This window comes from Arachis duranensis, chromosome 10, assembly GCF_000817695.3.
Source record: "Arachis duranensis cultivar V14167 chromosome 10, aradu.V14167.gnm2.J7QH, whole genome shotgun sequence".
NCBI classification, from domain to species: Eukaryota; Viridiplantae; Streptophyta; class Magnoliopsida; order Fabales; family Fabaceae; genus Arachis; species Arachis duranensis.
Window position 1 is genome coordinate 12623610 of NC_029781.3, and position 16334 is coordinate 12639943.

The window sequence follows — 16334 nt, forward strand, 5'->3', positions numbered from 1 at the left end:
ATATAGAATATAGAATAGTAGAATAGTATATTATAAGGAAGCATACACTCATTATAAATAATACAGAACATGACATGTATGATATATTCAATTTTATTTAATTTATATATACATTATATTATGGTCATTTTCATGATTAATCCTCAAATTACATGATAAATATTGTTAAATTTATTTGTGCTATTTATTTTTTGTGTGACCTTTTATTAACTGTGAAAACGTTATTGCTGAATTAAAATTATTGTTTTCAAAATTCATCAATTCTTTTAGAATCGCACGTAAAGCAAGGATTAGGCAAGCATAGTCAATGCTGATAACTCAATCAGTGCCTGGTTAACAAGTATTTGAGTACAATATTCAAAATGGCATTACTATTTTATATTTGTTTCATTAGTATTAAAATAGTAAATTTTAACTTTTTCTCTAACATAATAGTAGTTTATCTCACAGTTAAAACACTTACAGCAACTACTTTTTTTTATTAGTCTTTTTTTTGGAATCGGCTGTGCTGCTCTGTTTTGTTTTTCCCGCTCTGCTCCTTTCTTAAAATCTGCACCGGACCATGGTATTGCATCTTCTATTCATGGATAACACCTCTTTTTTCCTTGCAGGTTCCTCACCATGTAACGTCGACACGTCCCGTGACAAACACCTTCGTCATGTAACACCTACGACGTGAGTAATGCCTGAAAGTGCCATTTCACTTGAAACTCTAGAACCGCGGATTATGATGCAATTACATACTTAACCAATATCCCCGTATAAGTTGGTGTGGTATTCTTTCCTCCTTAGCATGGCACCTTTTTTCCAAGCCTCACCTCTAGGCACCGTTGGGCATGGGTCCTTTCCTTAAATTTCCTCCCCTTTAATCACAGTCCTATAAAATTTTCCAAGTTATTTTCGACATTTGATAACATGTTCTGATCAAATACGCAGTCTACTTGGCCATTCGCATTTCTCCCCGTCTTCATCTTTTCATATGGCTCGGACTAGCGATGACCAACTAGAAGCATTCACTGCATCTTCCACTGAACCAGGTGTCATTTTCAACGAACATGCTAATGACTTTATATATATTTTAGCTATTTTTACACTAACGCCACAGTTGATTTTTTAATTATTTTGAATTTTTCCTAGATGTTTGGTCTATCGGCCAACCCACCCAAAGTTGTGTTTTCTGTGGGGCAAAAATGTGGGTTCACGAGCGCCTTGCGAAAGGTGGAGCCAATAACACTATATTATTTGCTATTTGTTGTATGAGTGGAAAGGTCACTCTCCCTTTGTTGCCGGTTCCACCACCATTATTGTGGGTGTTGTTGAATGGTGATGATCAACGAGCTTTGCATTACCAGAAACATATCAGGGCCTTTAATGGTATGTTTTCGTTCACATCTATGGCTGGAAAGATTTAGTACACACTAAACAAGGGTTCCGCCCCCCCTGTTTGTTATAAGTGGCCAAAATTACCATTCAATTGGCAGTTTGTTGCCACAGCAGTCCAGCAAGCCCAAGTTTGCTCAGCTCTACTTTTATGATACAGAAAATGAAGTGCAGAATCGGATTAATGCAATTGGGTAAGTATGTCGTTGTTATGACATGTTCATACTTTATTGTGTGTATTATATGATTCTTTTGTGACCTGGATTTATGTTGCTTTATTTTATTTTTTGGCTAATGTAGCGTGTCTAATCAAGACCCAGCTATTGATCATACCATTGTTGTGGATCTAACCAGCATGCTTGACTCTAACAACTCTCTTGCTAAGTGCTTCCGATATGCTAGGCAAAGGTTCACTGAAGATTCAACGACTCCGCTGCAGCTTCGTCTTATCAAGAAGAGGAATACCGATGGTAGAAGATACAATCTGCCATCAGCGTCTGAAGTTGCTGCTCTTATTGTAGGTGATTTTGATGCCGACAACCTTTCGAGGGATGTTGTCATTCAGACACATTCGAACCTTCTTAAACGGATTGATGTTAATCATCCGCAATATCTTGCACTACAATACCCCTTGCTTTTTCCGTACGGAGAAGATGGTTTTCGGAGTGATATCTTAATATCCGATGAAAGATCTAAGCAGCAGTTACATAAGCGAGAAACAATTAGCATGAGGGAGTTCTTGTCTTTTCGTATCCAAATGAGATCAAATGAGTCGCAAGTGCTTCTCAAATCAAGACGTTTGTTCCAACAATTCTTGGTTGATAGTTACACTATGGTTGAAGCGGAAAGATTACAATATCACAGGTACCACCAGAGCAAGTTTCGTTCCCATCAACTGTAAGGCCTTCATGAGTGTCTAATACAGGGTGAAACACAAGCTGCAAGAACTGGAAAACGAGTTATCTTGCCGTCTTCATTTGTTGGTGGTCCCCGATACATGTACAACAATTGCAAAGATGCATTTGCTATCTGCAGGTATGCCGGATACCCTAGCTATTTCATTACAATCACATGTAACCCGGAATGGACCGAGATTAAAGAGTGCGTTGCGGCATATTCATTAAAGCCAAGTGATAGGCCAGATATCATATCAAGGATTTTCAAGATCAAGTTAGATGTGTTGCTCAAAGACTTAAAGGATGGGTCCATATTCGGAAAGCCTAAAGCAAGTGAGTTATCCCATTCACTTTCTACAATGTCGCGCTTACACATTTGTTATTTTTCCATCAATGTCGACTTGCCATCTAACATAGTCTTTTGCTTTTTCCCATTGTCTTTGTTCCAGTTGTGTACACAGTTGAATTCCAAAAGCGTGGTCTGCCCCATTGTCATATTTTATTGTTTGTTCAACCAGCCGAGAAGCCTCGATCATCTGTGGATATTGACCATCATATATCGGCTGAGATCCCCGACAAACACACACAACCTAAGCTGTACAACTTAGTCCAGAAATTCATGATTCACGGACCATGTGGGGTTTTGAACATGAGTAGCCCGTGGATGGTTAATGGGAGGTGTTCCAAGTTTTATCCAGTGCCTTTCCGTGAAAAAACATCCATAGACAGTGCAGGTTTTCCCAGGTATAAACAGTCGGATAATGGTCGTTCAACAACCAAGAGGAATGTTAATCTCGACAATAGGTTTGTTGTCCCATACAATGCAACATTTCTCCTTAAGTATGGCTGCCACATAAATGTTGAGTATACTTGCCAGACGTCTGCAATTAAGTATTTGTTCAAGTATGTCCACAAAGGTAATGATCGTGTCACAGCTTCCTTCTTTCGATCACATGATTCAACTGGTTCTGATGTCACTGTTGATGAAATACAGAACTACTATGATTGTCGGTATATATCTGCATGTGAGGCATCCTGGCGGCTATTCGGCTTTGAGATTTAGTACAAAGAGCCTAACGTCATCCGCCTACCTTTCCATCTTCCAAATGAACAAAATGTTCTGTACGAAGATCACCAGCTTATTGAGAATGTTATCGACACCGCGGTCTCAAAGGACAGTATGTTTATTGGTTGGTTTAAGGCTAACAAGAATTTTGATCTGGCCCGTACGCTTACTTACGCGGAGATGCCATCACTTTTTGTTTGGGACAAACAGGGGTATATGTGGAGGCCACGGAAGCAAGGGAACGTGATAGGTCGACTCACACATATTCCTCACTCGCATGGAGAGGAGTACTTCCTTCGTTTGTTATTGAATAATCAAAAAGGGTGCCAGACATTTACTGATGTCCGCTCCGTTGGTGGAATTGTGTACGATACATTCAAAGAGGCCTGTTATGCCCTAGGGTTATTGCAGGATGATAGGGAATTTATTGATGCACTTAATGAAGCCAGTGCGTGGGCATCGCCGAATTATATCAGGAGGTTGTTTGCAATGCTTTTGATGTCGAACAACATTGTGCGTCTTGACATGGTGTGGGAGAAATGTTGGCAACATTGCGTGGACAACTCGCTTCTTTCTGGAAGACATAACTTAGGTAAATGTTCCGTATTGCTTTTACTATCCGGTAATTGTTTCGCTATAAATTCATACCAGTACGTTCAAAAACTTTCGGTCGTCTACACCTCTTGCAGTTTGTTATGCATTTATTTTATTTTCCCTTCGTCATCCAATCAAGTTTGTTTCTTACGTAGCTGCGTTGCATTTTTTTGCTTTTAGGTTTCCAGCGTTCTGTTCGTGAGATTAAGTCCATCACGCTCGCCGAAATTGAGAAACTGTTGCAGCCAAATGGTCGGAGCCTGAGTGAATTTCCTGACATGCCGTTTCCTGATTATGCTGGTTTACCTGAACCTTCAGACACAATTTTTTTCGACGAGCTTAATTTCGACAGGACAGAATTGGCGAGTATCGCCGTGGATTTGATTTCCCGGTTGAATCGGGACCAGCGTGTAGCGTTTGAGACTATAGCAACTGCAGTTCGTCATGACACTAGTGGTTTCTTCTTTGTCTATGGTTATGGTGGAACTGGTAAGACCTTTCTATGGAATGCACTGTCTGCTTCTATAAGGTCTAAGGGTGATATTGTCCTCAATGTTGCATCTAGTGGCATTGCAGCTCTGTTGTTGCCTAATGGAAGAACTGCTCATTCACGCTTTAAGGTTCCGCTCAGTGTTAACCAAGACTCTATTTGTAATATCAGGCAAGGCACACCCCTCGCGCGTCTTATTTCATCTGCAAAATTAGTTATATGGGACGAAGCACCTATGTTAAATAAATTTTGCTTCGAAGCGCTGGACAAATGCCTTAAGGATGTTCTTCGATTTGATCGTGGATATAATCCTCATGCTCCATTTGGTGGGAAAATTGTTGTTCTCGGAGGTGATTTCCGTCAAATTTTGCCTGTGATTCCTCGTGGTTCTCGGGAAGAGATCGTTCATTCGTGTATTAATGCTTCGAACCTGTGGCAATCTTGCCAAGTGTTGCAGTTAACTGAAAACATGAGACTTTCCCGTGGTTCACGAGATATACACGGTGTACAATTGAAGGAATTTGCTTCATGGTTGCTTCAAGTTGGTGACGGGTTAATTGGAGACAATACCGATGGCGAATCAGTAATTAGAATACCTGACAACTTGTTGCTTAATGTTGAGTCTGCCTGTCTGCATGATTTGGTGTTGTTCGTTTATCCTGACATCTTACTCTATTCTTCTAGCGTGGATTATTTTAAGGGTCGGAGTATATTAGCACCAACACTTGATGTCGTAGCTGAAGTAAACAATCATGTGATGTCTTTGATCCCTGGCAACGAGAGGGTATACTTGAGCTCTGATACACTAATTAGTGAAGATGGTCACCTGGAATCTGAATTATATACAATGAGCACCAAGTCATTGAATGCGCTAAATTGTTCAGGGATTCCCCAACACCGGTTAGTTCTTAAAATCGGTGTTCCTGTCATGCTTCTTCGCAATGTTGACCAATCAAAAGGACTATGCAATGGTACGCGCATGCAGGTTAAACGTCTTGGTGACCATATCATTGAATGTGTCATCTTAGTAGGTCGTAATACTGGTGATGCTGTATTTATTCCCAGGATGAACATGTCACCCAATAATGATACATTACCAATAAGGTTTACTCGACGCCAATTTCCGCTTGCTCTGTGCTTTGCGATGACCATAAACAAGTCTCAAGGTCAAACGTTGTCAACAGTTGGCGTCTATCTTCGGAGGCCTGTTTTTACTCATGGTCAGCTTTATGTTGCGCTTTCTCGGGTCAGCATGCATTCTGGACTAAAGATTTTATCTGTTGACTCTAATGGCAAAGTTTCAGATCATACTATTAATGTAGTCTACAGAGAAGTTTTTACCGGATACTACCTAACATTCTCCCTTGATCAGTTTACCACTCATGTGCTCCTTCAGTAATCTTTTCGGTACGCAGTCTTCTAGCTCTTAAAGTATAAATGAAGGACAGTTTTCTGTTAGTTAACTACATAAAAATATTATTTTTTATGTAATATATGTCTATACAAACAATTATTTTTAAAGGAAAATTCTAGAGGGCTAACAATTTTATTTATTTTTCCCCAGCATGTAATCCGTAGATAACGATGAGTCATTCAATAAAATCTCGCACCAATCTATCGACATTAAATCATCATTGATAATTACTTGATGCTGCCAATCATAGACACGGCTGGCCACAAGCATTGTTTATTTTTAAATAATTTTATTCGTTTTCCTATTGAATAATATTTATTTACAATTATTATTTTAATACCCGTGCTTGGCACGGGGGATAAAACTAGTTGAGATTAAAACTGGCTAAATTAAAAAAATAAAATAATAATAATAATAATAATAATAATAAAAGATTTCAACTGTTTACAGGACATGTTTGCTGCTGGAACGGATACTACAGCATCAACAATAGAATGGGCCAAAAAGCGGAGCATAATTCTCCTCCTCTCTCTTCACCTCGACGGCGTTGCTCCGGCCAGGGGTTTGGTTGTCGTCGTCGTCCAACCCAAAGTTGCGGAGGAGAACCGATTGTGAGTCGTACTGGGAGATTGGCTCTGCTTTGATTCTGACGGTTGAAGTTCGATAGCGCTGCTAGCTGGCGAGGTATATGCCGGCGGAGGCGCCGCCGCTTTTGTAGAGATCGTTGTCGTCGACGGCGGTGTCGACAACATCCTCGGAGCGGGAACCGCAGCGGTTGCAGTAGAAAAATCCGTCATCGCTGTCGACGAGGCTGACGTTTCTGTAGGCGTGGCAGATCAAGGTGTGGGGATCAATATCAGCCATAACATCTGGAGAAGTGAAGTGAAGACCAGCTGTGACTGTGAAGCGCAGGTGCCAAACTAGGTGAAGAGTTCATAGTTCAATTCATACAAGAATTAAGAATACCTGAATACCTGAAACTTGAAGACTAAAGTAATGGAGGCCCAATAAGAAGCCATCTAATATTTTTTTTATCTTCAATAGCGGGTTCAATGCCAAAAAAGTTCAAATTTGGCCTATTGGAGTATTGGATTGGTAAAAAATAGTTTTTATTATCATTTCGATTTTTTGTCTTTTTTTTATAAAAAAAATTAAAACACTGTTTTTAAACAACGTATGTCCCTTCCCTCTACTCTAAATGGTTTTTGGAATCTCCCATCCATCGGTACTTTTAAGATTAATTGTGATGCTAGTTATTTTGGTTCGGGTGATAGTGTTGGTTTTGCTTGTGTTATTAGAGATTGTAATGGGAGTTGGCAAAGGGGGTGTTTGGGAATGATTAAGAGTAATAGTATTCTTTAAGGAGAATTGTTTGCCATTTGAAGAGGATATCTCTTAGCTTGGGATGTGGGTCAACGAGATGTTATTTGAGAGACGGATTGTGTGGAAGCATTTAATCTTGTTACTCAAGATGGTTTTGGGTTTATTGATCCATTGGTGCTCAAAATAAGAGATATCATGCATTGAAATTGGCGTGTTGACTTTCGTTTGATTATGAGAAATGCAAACACGGTAGCAGATACTATGACAAAGATGGCGATGGAGTTACAACTTTCACATGTGGAGCTTCTTTTACCTTGGAAGGAGTTTAAAAGTAATCTTAAACGGGACTATCCATCTATTTAAGCAGTTCCTTGTTTTAGTTGTTTTGTTTTTCTTTGTTTAGTTTATTTCAGTCACAAAAAAACTAAATACTGGGAATAGTACTCTCTCTCGAGTTTGACATCTTTTTTTAAGTATAAAGTTGGTCATAAAGTTTATCTACATGACTACATTGATCCTTGATATTCATAATAAACTTCCATCTTAACCTGTTATGTTGAAACCATCAAAATGTGTACGAAGCATTGATTTTTAAACTATAAAAGGAAAAATAATTCTCAAATATCCAAATCTGATAGCCCAGGTACATCCTCAGATTCATTTTCAGGGGCCGCATCACTGCAGAACTTGCACGAAATTTTCTCTGGTTTCAACTGCAAGCATTCGTCGATCTGTTCCTCTAACCAAGCAAGTCTTCTTTCGAGCTTCAACACACCAATATGCATAATCCGAACGTCAACTTGTGCGACCCTAGCGCAAGCCCGAAGCAGGATGTAGTAATCAGCATGAGCAACATACTCCAAGGCACCTTCATCTATCTTCCTCACATAGTGAAGATAATTGTGTCGTCTTTTCTTCTTGACAATAGGTGGTATATAGTAGAACCTATTCTCCTCCATGTCTAACTTCATCCGTGCAATGGCTTCCTTGACATGAGGTTTTTCTGAACTGTGCGCATTGGAATCTGATTCATCACGGCCTCTAAATCTCTTTGAGGAATCATTGTCCTTGTCATTGTCCCCATCATCTTTATCCACATTTTCAGGCAAATGATTTCCAAGGCTGGTGGCGTCATTAAGAGATGGCTCATTAGAATGTTCTTTACTTGTCCTCTCCCTCTGAGATGTCCTACCAACCGATGCATTATCCCTCGACCTTGTTTGATTAAGAGACCTGTTAGATTGTTCTCCATGTACTGAAGGCTTAGTATCCTGATATACAAAATATCATTGAATAAGAATTGATTTTAGAAAGAATTATTCACAATGTAGCTAGCAAGCAAGGACAAACAGGTCAAAACACTTTACATTAGATGGTAGATTGACATGAGTTGACAAATGTATTCGCATTTGATGAAAAATAAGTGAGAATAAAAATCTAAGTCCACAGCCATTGCTCATGTCCCGAAGACAAGAGATCATGACCACAGGGGAAACTTCCCCTCTTGATGCACCAAGGGAAAGAAGAAAGAAGTTGAAAGTGCAGGTTACGACATATTTTAATTCTAAAGCTTGTGTGTGCCAAAAGTACAACTCAATCAAGCCTTGAATTACCTTTTCATTCATATTAAAGTTTCATAAGTACTCTATCATCTTTTCTTCTTCGTAATTCCCATATGACGCCTCTGACCCAGCAAAGATAACATCCCTACAGTGTTTGAGATATGTTGACAGGTCTTTTGAATACTCTGTCAATAAAATATTGGGTGTTAGCTAATCTTTTAACTTTTGCTGAAATAAGAGGAAACTAGAATATATACTCATGAAGATTGGCTAAAAACAGAGTGATCTTGGTAAATAAAGAGCACCTTGGATATCTACAAGATCATTATATATTGCTTGAAGGTGTTGGAGAAGTCCTGAAGTGTCTAATTCATTTTCCTGTTGTTTCATTTTGTTTTTATCCGAATCTTCTTCACTAGAATTAGGTCTATCACGGGAGGAAAAAGCTGTACCCTTCTCACCATTGTCTTTGGTATTACCTTTGTTGGACAAACTTTTCTCCCATTCTCCCGAACCATTTATGTTAAACAACATTCTTATTGCTACAACCAGAATTGACATCACACAAACATGAATAGGTAGCTTAAAATGTCTTTCGGATAAGGATAACCACAAATCTGGAGGCATGGCCCATTCATATATGCGGCTTACATGAGGAAGAATCTTTTCAGAAGGAAGAGATAATCTCTGAAGATATCGACGTGCTATTCCAAAGAAATTCACAGGAGGTAACTCCGAGCCTATGAACGGAAAATGAATCTCTGAATAAGTATTAGTAGCTTCGTCATAGTGTATTTTAGTACAAAGATATCAACTAGAATTATTAATTTAGTTTAAAGAGATAAAAAATTAAATTTGTTATTACTCAAAAATATTTTACTATATATCAAGTAATGTGTTCATTAGTTTTCACTTTATTGTGAAAAATTATCTAGATCATAATACTAATAGTATATCATAGGATTATTATTATTAATGTATTAACTAAATTTTAATATTTATTATTTATGTATTTAAAAATTATATTTAAGAATTATTTATTTAGTTTTATAACAAATGATATTTTTAAATTTGAATAATTTATTAATTAGTTTGTACTTATTATATCATATATTTAATAATTTATTGGAAAAAGAATATTAATATAATAAATAAAAAATAATCTAAAAAAATATTGTTTAAAAATTTATAAGGACAAATAAACCCCTAATCAATTTAAATTTATAGACAATTAGACCCCTGTCCATTTTTGAACTTGACACGTCAGCATTTTCCGTTCAGAGTTGACGGAAAAACACCCACAGGGACCGCGTTGTGTGACGAAATCAGGGGACAGGGACCGAAGTGGATCGATTTTATTTTGAGGGGTCGCGTTGTCATTCTTGAAAATGGACAGGGGCCGGGTTGATACTTCACTCGAGATTTGAATAATTTTGAGTATTTACCATTGGGCAATTCTATGGTGCCTAACTTTTGCCTAAATTACTTTTTATAGTAATTTAAAAATATTTAAAACTTTTTAACTTTTATACTTTTAAATTTAGAATTAATTATTTTACCTATTTTAGTAATTAGGCAACACTTTTTAGGCACCATAGCAAACACTTTTACCATTTGGGGCAGGAAGAAGAATATGCCCTAGCATGACTTTTGGTGTTGCCAGCGTTACACTTCCTTTGGCTCTCTTACTTTACCATTTCAATTGGGAACTTCTCAGTAGGATGAAGCCTGAGGATGTGGACATGACTGAACTCGCTCGCTTGGCAATTGGAAGAAAGCATGCCTTGTGTTTGATTCCCACTGTTTATGATCCATAACTTTATCATAATATTCTCATCTAGTTTTTTGTTCTAGTTACCAACATCTATGTGATGCCATCATAGTATTGTATGTTAGCTCTAGTATTGCACTCGTGGAAAAACAAATTAGGATTCGCAGCCAAGTTAATTTATAATAGTTCATAAATATTTCTTTTATGTCATTTTTTAATTATACGGGTGTGGTTGGTCATAAAGTTCCAATTTGATCTGACACTTCTTCAACTTGTTTTGCTAGTCATTTTACCGTAGACATTCGAAATAAACAATCTTCAATTACGTCATTCCAAGCCCAAGCTCGGAGGAAATTATTGAAGCAAATATCTGAGCAATCCCTTGACTCCGGTATTATCTAATGGTGCTTAATTGTTGGTTATAGACTTGGCCAGCTGCTAGTAACAAAACTTGAAACAAAATAAACAAAGAACTCCTCTTAGTCATAATCAAAACTCACCAAGATACATATACACTTGGATTTCACACTTGACTAGATAAAAAGGCTACAGACACAAATATGTAAAACAATCAGTATCCCAAAAGGCGAACTGCTTTGGCTCTGGCAAAAAAATAACCAGATTACTAAGGATCCATGCTGCGAGAATTTGAATACTAAGATAAGTACAATCAACCAAAAGTTTATCAATTTAATAGTAAACGATCTGAATTGGATATCACATCATCATAATGATACTAAAGGTTCTAATCATATGATGTCCAAGTTCAGGCAGAGTCATTTCCAAATAAAAAACCATGGGACATACAATGCCTTCAGATTCAGAACTTAAATCAGAATTCTCCACTACAACTACTAAGTTCTCTTTGTTATATGGGAGAAATTTGTCAAGCAGAGATCATGTTTAACATTTTGGTCCACCAGAAGGAGAGTTTTGACTGTTCATTGGAGTCGATTGCTGCATAGGTCCTCCCTGACTTTGGTTCCAGTCCTGTCTTTGAATAGGGTCTCTCCTTTCAACCTGCATTGTTTCACGACGCCTGTCATGCCGTGGCCGAGGTCTGCTCCTAGTTGGTTGCCTCTCAGAATATCTATACTGCGGCCTTGGAATCACTTTCTCATCAACAAATAAGTCACCTGAAAATTCATGTTACATGATCAAAACAACCAATAATTAAAAAAAAAAAGAAAGAAAGAATGATCAAACAATCAAATTACATGTTGATTATGTCAGGGTCCAAAACTCACCCCCATAGTCCTTGTTGGGAACATCAAGATATGAATCCGGCAGCACCCAAAGAACTCCAGGTAACTCTATTACGGCAGGAAAAATAGCAATAGTTAAGCATATTTTACAACACACAATTATACAGAGTGAAAGATGGGCAAATAAATGTGAAACACCAATTCGGATTATATATATACTAGCGGCTCAACAGGCACTAACGTGCCTGTTCAGCCACTTTTTTATTGTTTTAAAGAATTTAATTTTATTTTTAAAATATATTATTCGTTCTTTAAATTTATTAGATTATATTTGTTAAATTTTAAGTTTAACGTGATCTTATTTATATTTTATTTTAGTGTTGATATTAATATATCATTTATTTTTTAAATTTGTCAAATAAATATTTTTTCATCATTTTAAAATTAACGTAACCTTATTTGTTGCATATTCTGTTGAGGGTAAAACTACTATAGAAAACCTTTAAAATGCTAAATTATAAAAGTACACAATAAAGATATATGTATATTATCAGAAAAAGATATAGTTCCAGAAATAACGACAAAAATATTATCCTAATTTAAAAAGAGTATATCTATACCAATATATAACGGGGATATGAAAGTTTGGTATCCAAATCTTTCTTCCTATTTTGCCCCTGTTTTTAATTTTAAACCAAAATGAGTTGACTCATGACAAAACTTAAAAACTGAACTATTTCTAATAGATGAAACTGACACCACGTACTCAAAAGACATAATATTTTGAAATTAAATTTATTAAATGTATTTTTATCTATAATTATTCATGATAATTTTTAAAAATTATTAAAACATAAATAATTAATATAAATAACATTATACTACAATCATAATAATAATATAAATAAATAAATTACGTCAAAAAAATATTAATTATTTATGATTTTTTATTTATAATTTTTTAATAAGTATTTTTCCTACATAATAGTCCATAATACAATAGTATATAAGTGATCAATATATCATTATAGTTCAATAACTGATAGTATATAAAATATATTTATTTTATTAATAGTTATTTCAATGGGACAATAGTATTTAAAGTATCGAAATAATTAAATCTACAACACATGGTTTACATATTTTTTTTGTCCAATATTTACTTTTTAAACAAAATTTACAGATAAAAGTGTACTCATTAATTAAATTTATACCAATATATATACAATATACAATATATAATGGATTATACCAACGTATAATGGGAATAAAAAAATTTGGTACCCAATTTTTTCTTACTATTTTACCCTGCTTATTTTTTTATTTAGACACTGGATTCAATATATAAAAAACTGTTACTACATCCTCCATATTTTTTATTTTTTATCAAAGAAAGAATTTACTCCACGATAGAATGTCAAACTGATCCCATCAACCCACGATATATTTTAAAACTGCAAAAAACTGCTACTACTACGTACTCGCTTTAAAAACTAACTCACTTTCAACTTTTTAATCGTGCTCTCACAAACGTTTTTTCTCTGCATATTATTCCTATCTTTCTGACAAATACAAATGGAAACTTCACGAAATCCACAGCCACGTCAACGTCGATCCAGTTGGACAGATTATGCTAGGCGAAGAAGACAGAACATGACCGAAGAACAGAGACAACAATACCTGGCTAGAAGACGTGCAAGTTATCGGGAGATGATTCGACAAGGAAAACAAGTTACCATATCAACTGATACAACTTCAATGCCAAACACTGGTGGAGGTGCCGATTAACTACAAACATAGGGGTAGCCAGATTGACTACAATTAGACAAATGGCCAGAACTACCACTTATCATCAATCTGTTACAGCTAACACGATAACATAATTTAAATTTCTTTGTTATAAATTGAATTAGTTCTTAATAATTATATTTTACTTTTTAAAAATACAGGAATGGAAGCGCATGGCAGTAGAACTGCCACAGGTACAAAAATAAAAATAACATAATTGGTTGCTATTTTATCATTAATATTTTGTTGTAACAAAATTAATTAAATTAATATTTGATTTACCATCCAAGCAGTATCTTTCTTAATCAAACAACATATTAATCGTATATGAAGTTAAAAGTTAACATTCCAAATTTTTTAGACATCATTCATCTATAAAAAAAAAATTCAAAAATTAATGGTCAATAACTAATAATAATATTTCTTGAATATATTTCATTCCCGTCGTCCAATATAATATATAACGTAATATATAATTTTTATATATTTGTATTAGAAAAATAAATAAAAAGATGTCATATAAGACTAACGACAAATAGTACTCTTATATTAAAGTTTTTGATAATGATTTTATAATAAAAAATAAAATTTATATCTATACCAATATATAATGGGATACGGAATTTTGGTATCCAATTCTTTCTTCCTATTTTACTCCTGTTCTCTCTTTATTAGAAACTGGCTTTATCCCACGACACGACAGAACTTAAAAACTAATTTCAATAAAAAAAAACTGTTACTACGTACTCAATTTTTTTTATTCACTTTCAATATAAAAATTATTAATACGTACTCAATTTAAATACCGATTCATTTTCAATAACAAAATAACAGACGTCATAGTAACATAATTAATTGGTATTCTATAACAAAATTAATTAAATTAATATACACTCTTATGCTTATTATTTAACTTATTTATTATTTTTTATTAGTATGTTTCATACATAATAGCCTATAATACAATAGTATATAAGTGATCAATATATTATTATAGGACAATAACTGGTAGTATATAAAATATAATTATTTTATTAATAGTTATTCCAATGGACAATAGTATTTAAATTATAAAGAAACATAAATCATTATTAACTAAAGTCATTGGAATAATTAAATCTACAACACATGGTTTACATATTTTTTATGTCAAATATTTTTTTTTAAAATTACATATAAAAGTGTACTCATTAATCAAATATATACCGATATATAATAAACTATACATAATGGTTAAAAAATTACAAGAGTTATTATTTTTTATTTTCTATGATAAAAATAGCCCTACATAAATAAAGATTAGTTCCTTTTATTTTATAAAGATTAATTCATTTTATTATCAACATAAACACAAAAAAACAAGAATACATTACAGTATAACAAATAAATTATTCTTTTATCATATCTTTGTATTCTTAATTGTCTTAATTGATGAAATACTCATCATATCATCAATTTAAGGTAATAAATTAACAAAATAAGTTAAAATATCTGACGCATTAATGGACGAAATTCAAACCTTTAAGAAAAAGTACTATAAAAAATATAATAGAAGCATAGAAAGAACTATTTATATATTATAATAAAGAAATCTAGATCAATTCTAAAATAATTAAAGTTATCGAAATATATGGTAACGGAGCTGGTCCAAGTAACAGATCCCCTGGTTAGTATTTTTATATGCTTTAAATATGTAAACGCATCGATATAAGTTATTTTACCTGCACATTAAATCTTCTTAACGTAGAATATTATCAAGATTAACCAACTTAATTAACACGCTTTATTTTATTGCTAAGCACTAATTTGTTATTAATTCTAAAATAATTAAAGTTACCGATATTTTATTTGACACAATCAACGTTAACTAATTCTTCTCTTATTAGTTTAACTTATGCTTATTTTCTATATTGCTCTTTAAAAATATAGGTACGGAAATATATAATAACAGAACTGGTCCAAGTAATAGATCATCTGATTAGTATCTGTATATGCTTTAAACATGTAAATACATCGATATAAGTTAATTTGTCTGCACATCAAATCTTCTTAACGTAGAATATTAACAAAATTAACCAACTTAATTAACACGCTTTATTTTATTGCTAAGCGCTAATATTCTATTTTTTCAAAAAGGTAGATAACATATAAATTTTGCATTGTTTTTAAATATAGGTGTACATCAAGACACCGTTACAACTACTAATTCAATTCCTCAACCAATTGCTTCTTATGAACCAACAATAAACAATACTAGAAGCCATGCAAATATAAATGGTGAGTACTCTATTTATATTTTTAATATTTTATCATCATCATCATATAATAATCATTACTATATAAAATGTGATTAGTTAAACTTATTGTATTATTATGCTTATTAGTTATCGTAATAACAAATGCATTTTTATTATGTTTATTATCTGTACTGCTTATTATATATTGTAATTAAAATTCTGAATTTAATAAAAAAATTTAAAATAAATACTTAACAAATAAAACATTTAAAATAATTAATACATTCATGAAACTAATAATACTAACAATAACTATATAATAAAATTTTTGTAACAACATATATCTTTTCAAATTAAGGAGAAAAACTGAACAAAAAAAATTTAAACACAAATACAACAATTAATAAATACTACAAAAATATTGATGTCCTATCTCATGTATTTAAAAATAAACTGTATAAATTATATGGGTCCTTTTTATTATAAGGTCATTAACAAATTAAGCATTTAATAAATGGTGAAATTTACAAATAGCACAAAGTGTTCTAATTTCTTAAAATAAAAAAACTAAACATTATATTAAAAGTTACAAGTCAACACGTAACTAA

General features: G+C 33.8%; 4 protein-coding genes across 4 annotated transcripts in view; 1 reads left to right on the forward strand and 3 right to left on the reverse strand.

The window, feature by feature from the left end:
* Positions 1 to 6764, forward strand: part of LOC107469031 (cytochrome P450 71D8-like) — a 31822-nt gene extending 25058 nt beyond the window's left edge. The window contains exons 2-3 of the mRNA XM_052255558.1: positions 6291 to 6451; positions 6500 to 6764. Coding sequence (XP_052111518.1) covers positions 6291 to 6451; positions 6500 to 6764 — 426 coding nt within the window. The remainder of the gene's footprint in view (positions 1 to 6290; positions 6452 to 6499) is intronic.
* Positions 6765 to 7595: 831 nt separating this feature from the next.
* LOC107469030 (TATA box-binding protein-associated factor RNA polymerase I subunit B) lies at positions 7596 to 9458 on the reverse strand. The gene is made up of 3 exons (XM_016088421.3): positions 9031 to 9458; positions 8777 to 8910; positions 7596 to 8434 (listed from the first exon to the last, which is right to left on the reverse strand). The coding sequence occupies exons 2-3, from the start codon at positions 8786 to 8788 to the stop codon at positions 7781 to 7783; spliced, it is 666 nt and encodes a 221-aa protein (XP_015943907.1). The 5' UTR covers positions 8789 to 8910; positions 9031 to 9458; the 3' UTR covers positions 7596 to 7780.
* Positions 9459 to 11271: 1813 nt separating this feature from the next.
* LOC127742823 (multiple organellar RNA editing factor 8, chloroplastic/mitochondrial) lies at positions 11272 to 13664 on the reverse strand. Its single transcript, XM_052255559.1, has 4 exons — positions 13649 to 13664; positions 13438 to 13489; positions 11744 to 11919; positions 11272 to 11632 (listed from the first exon to the last, which is right to left on the reverse strand). Exons 1-4 carry the CDS (start codon positions 13662 to 13664, stop codon positions 11400 to 11402), a joined length of 477 nt encoding a protein of 158 aa, XP_052111519.1. The 3' UTR covers positions 11272 to 11399.
* Positions 13665 to 13853: 189 nt separating this feature from the next.
* The window catches only part of LOC127742824 (uncharacterized), a 16938-nt gene continuing 14457 nt past the window's right edge, over positions 13854 to 16334 (reverse strand). The window contains exon 3 of the mRNA XM_052255560.1: positions 13854 to 13861. Coding sequence (XP_052111520.1) covers positions 13854 to 13861 — 8 coding nt within the window. The remainder of the gene's footprint in view (positions 13862 to 16334) is intronic.

Bases quoted from the DNA above. Each gene is read 5' to 3' on its own strand.
- LOC127742823 (XM_052255559.1), bottom strand. The intron at 11,920-13,437 runs GTAACTTGTTTT...TTGAGCCGCTAG, and splicing joins AAGTTGTATCAGTTGATATG to TATATATATAATCCGAATTG. The intron at 11,633-11,743 runs GTGAGTTTTGGA...ATGAATTTTCAG, and splicing joins TCCCAACAAGGACTATGGGG to GTGACTTATTTGTTGATGAG.